The 12,204-nt window shown below is 37.6% G+C and overlaps 2 protein-coding genes across 5 annotated transcripts in view; both read left to right on the forward strand.

Annotated features, from left to right (window-relative positions):
- The window catches only part of Zbtb41 (zinc finger and BTB domain containing 41), a 36,963-nt gene extending 29,494 nt beyond the window's left edge, over positions 1-7,469 (forward strand). For all 4 annotated transcript variants that reach the window (XM_052737102.1, XM_052737105.1, XM_052737103.1 and 1 more), the window contains exon 11: positions 1,334-7,469. In XM_052737102.1, the coding sequence (XP_052593062.1) occupies positions 1,334-1,992 (659 nt within the window). In that variant the 3' untranslated portion in view covers positions 1,993-7,469. The remainder of the gene's footprint in view (positions 1-1,333) is intronic.
- A 225-nt stretch (positions 7,470-7,694) lies between these two features.
- The window catches only part of Aspm (assembly factor for spindle microtubules), a 55,169-nt gene continuing 50,659 nt past the window's right edge, over positions 7,695-12,204 (forward strand). Inside the window, exon 1 of the mRNA XM_052737101.1 lies at positions 7,695-9,518. Coding sequence (XP_052593061.1) covers positions 9,246-9,518 — 273 coding nt within the window. The 5' untranslated portion in view covers positions 7,695-9,245. The remainder of the gene's footprint in view (positions 9,519-12,204) is intronic.

The raw sequence follows: 12,204 nt of genomic DNA on the forward strand, positions 1-12,204 counted from the left end.
AATTTTATAGGTATTTTAATAGAACTTGGGACATATGAGGACTTTTGGGGGTGTGGGGGCATTTGAAATTGAACCCTGGGCCTTACGTTTGTGAGGCAAGTCCTCTACCACTGCTACATCCCCAGCACAAGCTTAAGCACTGTTAACATTTGCTGCCCCTTCCTGTGTTACTGTTCTCCACCTTCTCCTGATAACACAGTTATCCTCACTGTGGCGTTCACCTTCCTTGCCTGCTTGCTCCCTCCCATTTTCAAAGCTAGCAATTTGGAGTTGAGTTCTGTCACATCTGACTTACCCTTCATTAATCATCAGCCACTTTCTAAAGTCTCCTGAAGTTATTTGGCTCCCTTGATAATCCAATCAATCTGCCCATTTTTTTTTTTTTTTGGATTTTTCGAGACAGGGTTTCTCTGTGTAGCTTTGCGCCTTTCCTGGAACTCACTTGGTAGTCCAGGCTGGCCTCGAACTCATAGAGATCCTTCTGGCTCTGCCTCCCGAGTGCTGGGATTAAAGGCGTGCGCCACCACCGCCCGGCACAATCTGCCCATTTTTAGTTTTAACTTTAGCACACTGCAAAGCCTGTTTTACTGTGTAAAGTAAATATTCATGGCTTCTGTGGATTAGAACGCATATGCCTTTAAGGGGTTATTATTCTGCCTAGCACTTTGGTTGTGCTAGGAATTTTTTTTTTAATAAAAAAATCAAAAGAAAACTACAGTGTAAGAACCTAACTGCAGAAGAATCAGGAACTGATTTGGTATTCTTAATTATTTTCCCCAATGAAATTTAAAAGTTTTGATCTCTTGTTAGAAACCAGTGTTACTACTTTTTGTTCACCTCTCCTAAAAAAACAAAAACAAAAACAAAAGTCAATTAAGAGTTTTTCTTTTGGTCTTTATATAGTTTATAGGTAGAAGGATATCAAATGTTTCAGTTTCAAAAAACTTTTGTGGTTTTTTTTTTTTCAGTAGGAATAAAGTAATAGTAAGCAATAATAAGGTTTATTAAGCACTCAAGACACTGAGAATAGGGCTAAGCAGTTACTTTACTTCCTTTTTTAGGCACTACATTGCAGGTAGGGAACTAGGCTTAAAAGTCTGTCTACTAAATAGTTTATTCAGGACTTAAGCCCAGAACATTTTGATGTTTAATTCACTATCTTTATGAATTTGATAGACTTTCTTCATTTATGATTGCTTAAAATACTACTGTTTTTACCAAGGTTTTAACAAGTATGCATGTGAAAAATTTGCTATTTAAATTACCATCTTATCAAATGGGTACATTATACATTAATTTTACTTTTGTTCATATATTTGTTTATTTTTCACAGGTGAAAAACCATACAAGTGTCAAATTTGCAATCAGTCTTTTAGAATTAAGAAAACTTTAACAAAACACCTGGTTATTCACTCTGATGCCCGACCTTTCAATTGTCAACACTGCAATGCAACATTTAAGCGGAAGGACAAGCTGAAATACCACATTGACCATGTTCATGGGATAAAATCTCCTGATGATTCTCTCAGTACTTCTGAGGAAAAACTCGTCTCTTTGCCAACAATAGAGTACTCATCTGAGGATAAGATCTTTCAAGCAGAGACAAAACAATATCTGGACCAGCCCAAAGTTTATCAGCCAGAAGCCAAGACTATGCTACAGAATGTGTCTGCAGAAGTATGTGTTCCAGTAACATTGGTTCCAGTTCAAATGCCTGACACATCCAGTGATCTGGTGCCTCATACCACCACACTTCCCCCATCATCCCATGAGATTCTGCCACCACAGCCGCAGCCAACTGATTATCCACGGGCAGCAGATTTAGCTTTTCTGGAAAAATACACTCTTACTCCTCAGCCTGCAAATATAGTTCACCCAGTCCGACCTGAACAGATGCTAGATCCTAGAGAACCGTCTTATCTTGGAACATTATTGGGCCTTGATAGCACAACTGCTGTCCAGAATATGTCCAGTAGTGAGCATCGCTCATGAGTAAACATTCCATAGACCTTGATGCTTGTATGCTGACAGCCAGAAACTACTGGCTTTTCAATTAGTAGGGCTGCTATTTTTTTTTTCATTTTTTTTTTCTAGTTTCTCAAGTCTTCAGAACAGCTTCAAATCAAGAAAAGTTTATTTCTATTGACTGAATACTTGGACACATTTTGTCATAATATTTGAAGTATGATTTTTTAAAAGATTATTTAGTACTAATTTTGAATGGATTTTTAAATTTCAGATTATTAGCTGCTGAAAATGGTGGAGGTATTTTTTAAATCATCAATGGAATTTTTCTATTCCTTTACCTTTTTTTTTTTTTTTTTTTTGAGACAGGGTCTTCGACTGTAGCCCAGGGTGGCCTCAATTTGTGGCAATCTTTCTGCCTTAGCCAACCAGGTGTGAGCCCCAAGCCAAAGTTTACTTTTAGTCAGCTCTTTTCTCCCTTCCCCATATTGCTATGAAGTTTGAAGGACCATGTCGCCTATAGGAAGGAGTGTAAGCATGTCCAAAATTGCAAACTTTTAATACTAATTAAATACCATTATTTCATTCAGATTTTCAAAGTTGAGATTTGAAATTTCTTACATGTTCATGTAAGAAAATCTTGGTATTTCTATCTTGTCATCTATTCATTATTTTTGTCATTATATTTGGGGTTTTCACAAGCTGAAAGCTAAAAGCTAACAAATATAAGATTAGGATGCTAAATAAAAGGTAAGATAATTATTTTAATCCAGATAATTGGACCTGCACTCAACTATGATGAATAATAAATACAAATAGATCTAGGCATTAGATTACCTAATTGAATATATAATAATGAAAAATATGACAGTTTTACCTAGATACCATCAAGACACATGCATGTCTTGTATTTGGTCATTTATTCCACATTCACAGTATGTTTCAGCATCTAGATGAGTATAGAAGGGACAGATGTAACTAAATTGATGACGGTTTAATTAAATAATGTATTTAGTGTCATTTACAAAATTTGGCTGACTGAAATAGGGAAATGGAACCTAGATGTTTTATATATAATGTCAGAAAAGGTGCCAAACCCATTCTCAAATTTGCCCCAAATTTAACATAATTAGTTTTTCAGCTGAATGCACTACTATCTGTATACAGATTTACACTCAAGCCAGAACTTTAATTTTGCTTCCTTATGAGATCTGTTTCTAATCTTCAGTCTTGTTTTTAGATGAGACAATAATTGAAAGCTTGGTGAAAGGAAATAGCAATCACAGGAACACCTCACTGGTGAAATTTAAGTGAAGAAAAAGCCTGCCAAAATTAGAAAAATACCTTTAAAGATGTGCACTTTGCATTTTTTTTCTCTTTTAACTCAATTTCTACTTAACCTAGGATGAGGTTTTCCTGGTGGGGTTGCTTGAGGGTTAGACTAGGCAGAGTTGACTTACTGTTAACATGCAGTTTGTATGTAAACTACTGGAAAATTAGCAGTTTTTAAAATTTTCTATTTCAATTTGTTTACACTCCTAATTGCTTTTAGCACTTTTTTGTGTGTAAACTGTAAAGTCTTGCCTAGCCCTTGTGGGTTTTGAAAACATATCACAAATAAAATAATGAACTTTTAGTGAATAAAACTTAATCAATAATGAGGAAAATGTTTAAGCACTTAAGAAATGAAGGTACTTTATAGGAACAGTTGCCATAGTGATGTTCAAACAAAGAGCATGTTGCAAATTGAGGCATTAACCAAAGTAGCTGATATAAATAATAAAGGTAACCTGAGTTTTGCCTCACTTATGGAAGTTTGGTTGTAATTGTCTTTGAACCAGTTGACTTAATTTCATATTATTTCTTATTGTTAAAGCATTCTTATTTACTTCGTGTGGAAATGTTCTATGGGAACTAATGATGGAGCTGGACTCTGAGGCACTGAGTCCTAGACTTTCAAATCAAGTATCAACACGGATTTATGATTTTTATCCTAAAGGCAGATAAGATTTTAACTAAATATCCTATTGAAATTAAAACATCATACCTATAAATATAGTTTGCCTTAGAGATAAGCTACTGCAGAAAAATTCGGGTTTATCAAAAAAGGCAAATGCCCTATATGTGTGTTATGTGCATGATATATTGTGTATTTTGGCAGAAAAGGAGGATACAACATTTCCACAGTGAAAATAATACCTGGGGTTTTGAAAGTATTTAAGATTCTTTTAATAATGATGTTCTAATACTTTAAATATATGATTTAATTTAGGAATTGGTTTACTTAGGACTTTTCAAGAATATAGCTCTTATGTAAAGTGAAATACAGTTGTATAATTGTACTTAGTTGTTACTGTAGATAAGCTGGAATACTGTATTATTGAAAACATTTTTACATGTTATCTCATTTGAACCTTGTAAGCAGTTCTGAACTAGAAAGGGAATGATGTATGTCCGTGTTATAGAGAAAGTACTAATTGAACTCTGGTGGCAGACTGCAATTCACAGAAGAAGAAGATGTAGCATTAATGAATGCATACTATGTGCCAGGCACTACATTCTTTTGTTCCTAATGCAGTCTAGAAGTAGTCAATATAATGCTTAGAAGAAATAAGTAAAACCACAATAGTGGGAAAATTACTTTGCTTCCTCTAGTTTCCAAAAATGTAAGAACATGGATTTGGATGAACTGAATGTATATTAGCTCTCAAAGTAGGCACGAAAATTATAAAATGAGCCCCACTCTTCTTAGTTCACCTTTCTATGACTCTAAAATCATTATTTTGTAACTAAGCTTAAAATTTTGAATCTCACAACTAAGTTTAGCCTCATTGTGAATATTTTATTTTGTGAGTATAATTTATTGTTTTAAATTAATTTTTGATAGATAACAGTTAGCACTTAATCTGTAAATTGAATAAGTTATTGAGTACAGAAATTTATTAACTTACTATCGCCGACTTAATGCACCAAAGATTTTGAGTAGGTATTGGGTAGTTTAAAAGAATTTAAATTCTTTGTTGTTTGACTATATCTTTGTCCAAAGAAGCACAGTTGAAGTCCTTGGATAATAGATTTAAAAACAATTGTTAGTTTGAATACTGAGATTAAGTATTAAATGTTTGTGTTTATGTGTATAAAATAAGTAGGGAAACTACTCTGGGAACAGTCACACTGACCAGCCAGTTACAAGTTAGAATACTCATTTCTCTCAGTTTAGTTGGATGCAGTTTTTTAATGAACACTATTGAATAATAAGCTTATATTTTACACTACATTACAAAAATAATTTCTGCCTTAGATTTTTTTTTTTCTCCAGATCAAGATGAAGTTATTTTTATAAGAAACTCTTTGGTTTTGGCAGCCTAAAATACCACTTAACCATAGGGTTTGTTCCTTAGGCCAGCAAGACACCTTCAAGCAACTACAAAAGTAGTACAGTTTGCAGACTTTTAATTTAGACCTTTACTGCTGGGGAAAAGAGGAATATAACTAGCATTTTCAACTGGTGCTTTAATAAAGTGACTGCCTTTTAAGTGATGGTAGCATAAAAGAAGTGTACTAATTTCTCTCAACCTTAAAAAGTGTCAAAAACACCTTTGTGGAGTGACTATAAAGTGTTAAGGGCTAATAAATACCATCCATTGTTTTCACTCAATCACATCCTAATTCAACACAATTAACCTGGTATGTTTATGAACTTGAATGTTGTTCTTACCATATCACTCTAATTTATTATTGACAGAAGAGGTTTGGAGCATTAGTTCTTTAAGAGTGTTCTTTTAGACCGTCTTTTCTGGATTGAGTACTTCGTACTTTTTCAGAGATTTGTAGTTTTGTAGTGTTGTTTTGGCTCCCTAGAGTGTACTGGTAAATAAATGGCTTGTTTGTTTTGTTTTATTTTTTGGTTCTGAGTCTTATGTTTGTGTTGCCTGCTGGCTGGGCAGCCTTTTACATAGTTTTATGTTAACTTAGAAAATTGGCATTAAGTGACAGTGTGAACATTGGTTTTTATGATTTACATGTCATTTTTTTAAAGTTTCTACTGTGGCCTTAATGGTTACTGGAGTCACTCCTCAGCCTGTCTACATGCTTAGAACAATCTAACAGCAGGAATAGTACCTCTGCCCCTCATGTCACCCTCTATCTCTGATTGCTCTCTTAAGTAACTTGTTGTCATGAGCACACAGCTCTGCACTGAAGACTTAGTTCACTTTCCCTGAACTGAACATGATTGATGGTGTGAGAAGAGCTGCTCTTAGGGAGCAGCAGCATCCCAGTCTACGCAGAACTTGAGTTGATGACTCAGAAAAAAGCACGACCTTTCAACAGAGTCATGTTTGGACATTTTAAGATTTAGTGCCAAATTGAAAAAGACTGAAAATGAATTATTTAATAAGGAGTAAGTAGTGTTTCTAAATCTTTAAGTGGAATTACGTTAAATGTTACCTATTAGCGTGAATAATGGATGAGAATAATTTTCTACACAGCATATAGGAACTAGACAGTTCTACATATTCCACTCATTTCTTTTGCACATTTCTCTTTTAAGTTTTCTGCAAGTGTTCCTTTTTTGGGTATCCTCCCATATTTATACAATTTTTACTTACGATACTTCCGCTGTGGTATCAGCATGCTTTCTGCGCTTCCTCTTTGGAAGTAGATCACTATGATAAAAGCAATAGGATTAGATAGTGTGGAAGATGAGAGGAGGGATGATTTTGTAGAGAAGGTGTGTTTATGTTTTAACTTGCTGTATATTGATCTTGAGTCTGTCCTTTGAAAGATCCCCAAACCAGTTAGTCTCTGCAGCCATTTATTTAGAGAGAATTTAAGGATGTTATTTGGAGAATAGATGTTATTCAAAGATGAAAACCTTTATAAAAGCATTTCAGATTCTTAAGTAAAGCCAAGTAATTTCAATGCTTGTGTTCCTGCTGGAGATTTTGAAATGTCTGGCATGAAGAGCATGTGCACATCTCACTGTCACCATGCCTCTCTGTTTGATGTTCCTGCTTGCATAAAATGAATAATGTACTGTGGTGTAATTATAGAAAGTCCTTTATTCAACAATCAGACTTTTCTCCTTGTAAGTAAAACTGTATTACAGTTGATGAGAGTGATTGCCAAAACATTACACAAGCTGGGTGTTTAGTTGCTCTATGTTGTGTCAAAACTGTTCTGTTTAAGGGAGGGATGATGCATATTAAAATGAAAATGCTTTTGTTTTCTGTTTCAAATCATAACTTTTGTTTTTAATTAAGGACATTTAAAAGTAATTACAAAGGATAATCTAAAATATCAGAATTCATTATTTTCCATTGTATGTTAAATGTCGAGTTTAGTAGATATTTTGTTTGTCTTGTGTTTCTTAAGTGTGAATGTCTTTAGAGCAGAAATTCAGTTCTTTGTGAGTAGTAGGCGTCATCTTGCATATTGAATTTGTTCTTTGTGTTATTTTGATATTTTAAATAAACAGAGTTCTTTGGTCCTAGTAAAGCATATCCAGGTTCCTTTCAAATTGTTTTCAGAGTACGGAACACAGTGTTCTGCATGCCTCTATAAAATGAAAACCATGAATAAGTAGAACACCAAATATCTTGGGGACATTTTTGAAACATAATTCTAATCAATTACATATTATTTAAAATACATTATTTATATATGTATATATTATTAAATATATACATTAGTAGACCTTAAATTTTAAGTGTTTTATATAAATTCAAGTATCAGTGGTGACTATTTTGTTTGAAATAGTCATTGATTTTGGAGAAGTCTAAAGTGTAGCTAAACTCTATTAGTGAAATAAGATATCCTATATATAATTAAAAATGAGCATTCTTAACCTCTCTCTTGCTCATTCCTGCAACTATTCATTCTGTTTTTGGGGAGAAATGCTTGCTGTAAAATGTTAGTGCCTCTATAGGATGCCACTTAAACCTTACAAACTAATCTCCATTTCTGTTACAGCTCTCATTGGGCCATCACAATTTGATCATGGCTATGGAGCAAGGCCCTGTCTAAAAACAAAACAACCCAACAACATGCTAACAGTTTTCTTTACATCTCTGTTCAGCCCAGTAAATGTACAGAGGAAAGCCGATTAATTCTGGGCAGGCATATCAGATAAGAAGGCATGGTTTATATAAAATTTCTTGGCTGACTTAACAGTTGTGTCTGGTTATGTGTGGCAAGCAGGAGTGTCAAACTTTCTGACACAGTGGCAAAATACTGGTAAACCGCACAAGTTATAAAAAAGCAAAACTCATATTGACTCTACTGACAGAAAATCAAAATTCTCACCTCAAAAGTGTCTTTTTCTTTTGGTCCCATTTTATCAGCTTATTCAGAAGTCAAATATGAGTGACCATGGCATAGGGACATATTTCTAGGTTATTCCAAATTCCATGTTCCAACGTGGTAACAATTTGATGAAGTTTTTACAGTACTCAAAGGCATTTTTCAAATAATAGGTGGAAACATTAAATAGGTATGTTAAGGCAAAAGGGAAACCTGTCACAGCCGCGGATGCTGGCAGTAGTCAGGGTTGGAAAACCAGTACTCTGTACGTTAGAGTTAATTTACACAATGGTCACAATGCTGTTAGGTCACTTACAAAGGATGACAAGACATGGCTATTAAGAGGGCAAACGATGTTCCCCAACAATTATTAGATTTGACCTCCAATTTCTAACCTTTCCATAATCTGACTTTCTAATTCTCCGTCTTGCCCAGCATTTGTTAAAGGTGCCAGTTCTTCCCGGGAAACTGTGGTTCACAAGTTTCAGTCAGTTATTCTGGACCGTATGCAGCCGTGGGTTGGACACGGTGATGATACCTTTTCCTCCATCGTAGCGTATTTAAAACATCAAAGGCAATTTCATTTCTAAGCCAATTCACGGAATTTTGCTGCCTTTTCAATCTCCAAGCAGCCGTGACAGTCTGGCCATCATTTAAACAAGGCGCCGCGGTCCCATTGGCCAGGAGCTCTCGCTCACTCATTGGTTCTTTAGTAGATGTGGGCGGTTGTCTACTCACTGATTGGCCAGCTCGCGAGGGGGCAGTGATCTGCTCTCTGATTGGTGCGCTAGCAAGGCGGTTCTCGGAGCTGCCATTGGTGGAGGCCAGATATTTGAACCGTAGCAAAAGCGGCTAGGCTACTTTGCTCGGGGTTTGGTGGTCTGTGGCTTTCTGATCTTTGTCCTGATCCCCGCTTTCTGGGCTGGCGGCGGGACGCGGGCAGCGGGTAGCAGACCGCCCGGAGCGGGGCGGCTGCCATGGCGACCCGGCAAGCCGCTTACAACCCGGAGGAGAGCGGGCGGCGCGCGCCCCGGGATCCGGAGACGGGGGATTCGTCCCCGCCGGTGCTGTTGCTCAGCCACTTCTGTGCCGCTCCGTTCCTCTGCTTTGGGGACGTCCGCGTGGGCACCTCACGGACGCGGTCTCTGGTCCTGCAAAACCCGCACGAGGAGCCTCTGCAGGTGGAGCTGTGGCTGCTGCGCGCCGCAGGCCAGGGCTTCAGCGTGGTGCCGAGCCGCTGTGAGCTGAAGGTGGGTGTGAGGGGCACGTCCCCGTGGCGTGGCGCCCTTGGCATACAGCGAGAAACTCGGAGAAAAACTAAGTCAGCTCCCAGCCGTGACGGTGGGGTATTCTGCTGTTTATGTGGGGCTGGGAGATGAAGGCACTCCAACCCTAGGTCAACTTCCTGTTTTGATTCTGGGACACTCCCTTTGCAGGGTAGGGCTGGGATTAGAGCAGGACCCTGACACCAAGTCAACTCCTCGTCTTGACTGTGGATGGGCTTTGGTGCTGTGTGATTTGTGTGAATACATGGCAAAAGTGGGCAGTAACTTGCTCGGGGTGATGAACCAAAGCGCGTGCACCTGCCATCCGTAGACGCATTTCAGAAACTTTCTGTTACACGTTTTTAATAGACTTTTGGCAGTCTTTGCAAAATATGTTTGGGGTTTGGCATTCTGTGTTTTGAGATTAGGAGTTGTACATTGATGGGAATTTTCTAATTGCTTCCTTTCAGCCATTTTAATATGCATTTTATTTTTCATATGTATGTTTAGAGAGAGTGGAGCTAACTACATTTCTGTTGCAATAATGAACTGTTTTGCTTAAACATTCACAGAAAACACTCTAAAAGCATCCTTAGAATTGTACTCAATATGTATATGGTTATGTGTAGGCACACCTTTGTATTTTACTCTTTTTTCTTTCTTTCTTTCTTTCGTTTTTCTCTTTGCTGTCAAGGTAGAGTTAAAAAGTTTCGTTCTGACTATGATTACTGTCCTTTTCATTGAGTAGACCCTCAAAAGCTGTGAAAACAATTAGCTGAGGAGGTCTGCACAAATCCCTTGGTAACAAGTAAGGAAGGTCTTCAGGGAAAGGCTAATCGAGATTGGCTGCATCATCAGGAGTCCTGGCACTTCAGAAACCGTTACCCCTCTGCCTATAGAAGGACTTTCTTTCAATTCTTTTTTTTTTTTTTTTTTTTGGTTTTTCGAGACAAGGTTTCTCTGTGTAGCTTTGCGCCTTTCCTGGAACTCGCTTTGGAGACCAGGCTGGCCTCGAACTCACACAGATCCGCCTGCCTCTGCCTCCTGAGTGCTGGGATTAAAGGCATGCACCACCACCGCCCAGCCCCTCTTCAATTCTTGTACTTACTCCATTTTGTTATAATATAGAAGTAAAGTTCTTATTTTTTTTCTAAGGATAAGTGCTGGCTTGTAGAGGAAAAATTCTCCATTATTTTTAATGAGCTGCTTGAAAAATCTATGATTTCCACTTTTCAAGAAAAGTTTATCTTTTTAAGTTAAGGTTCCTGCCACCATGCTTGGCAACTTAGGCTGCTCAAAGCATACACTTTACTAGTGAGCTAGGTCTCTAGTCCCCACAGCTATGTTTTTAAAACCAACCAATTAAAATGACTTGTAGATTATCAGTTTTTTGCTTTTGTGCAATTAGATTTTGTTATAATTTTATAGTTTTCATTTATAATTTTATTTTGTTGTGGGCTTTTATTGCTAGTAGTTTTTTTTTTTTCCTTACAATGAACTAGCATAGAAAAATAAAAGTAGCAAAAAAATATTTAACCCTATTAGGGTATTGTAACACTAGTTATATATAGTGCATTTGATTTTTTTTATCCAAACTCAATTTTTATTATTACCTGTTAATTAAATCATAATTAACTAAACACCCAAAGTCACAATTTCCTCACTGTAAAATGAATTAGGTTGAACTTCTTTTTTCTTTTTATTGTGCAATTCTTTTTAAAAAAATTTTTTTAAGATTCATTTTACATACCAACCACAAATCCCTCTCTCATCCCTCCTCCCACTAACCGCCCCCCCCTCCCCTTTCCTCCTCCCACCCATCATGCCCTCCTCTAACAGGGTAAGTTCTCCCATGAGGGGCACAGCTAAGCCTGGTACATTCAGTTGAAGCAGGACCAAGCCCCTCCCCACTTTATCAAGTCTGAGCAAGGTGTCTGACCATAGGTAACGGGATCCAGAAAACCAGCTCATGCACCAGGTATAGATCCTGATTACACTGCCAGGGGACCCTCAAACAGACCCAGCTACACATCTGTCTCCTGTCTGCAGAGGGTCTAGTCCGGTCCCATTCAGGTTCCACAGCTGTCGGTCTAAAGTTTGTGAGTTCCTTTGAGCTTGATTCAGTTGTCTCTTTAGATTTCCCTTTCATGATCTTGACCCCCATTTGCTCATGTAATCCCTCTTCCCTCTCTTCAACTGAACTCCCAGAGCTCTGCCTGGTGTATGGTTGTGGATCTCTGCTCTGTTTCCATCAGTTACTGCATGAAGGCTCTATGATGACAGTTAGGATATTCACCAATTTGATTACCAGGGAGGCTAGTTCAGGCACCCTCACCACTGTTGCTAAGTAGTCTAATCTGGAGTCATCCTTGTGGATTCCCTAGTACCAAGTTTCTCCCTTACCCCGTAATGTCTCCCTCTATCAATATATCTCCTTCATCGCTCTCCCACTCCATCTGTCTCCCAGCTCAACCATCCCATTCCCTCATGTTCTCATTACCATTCCCTATCCTCTATTGCCCCCCCCCCATCCCCATCCTCAGTTTACTCATCTGGATTTCCTCTGTTTCTCCTTCCCAAGGTGATCAATACATCCCTCTTAGGATCCTCCTTGTTTCCTAGCTTCTTTGGAGCTGTGAGTTGTAATCTGGTTATCCTTTGTTTTACAACT

The sequence above is a fragment of the Peromyscus californicus genome, unplaced genomic scaffold, assembly GCF_007827085.1.
Source record: "Peromyscus californicus insignis strain IS unplaced genomic scaffold, ASM782708v3 Scaffold_14__1_contigs__length_90479793_seg_2, whole genome shotgun sequence".
In the NCBI taxonomy this organism is placed as follows: domain Eukaryota; kingdom Metazoa; phylum Chordata; class Mammalia; order Rodentia; family Cricetidae; genus Peromyscus; species Peromyscus californicus.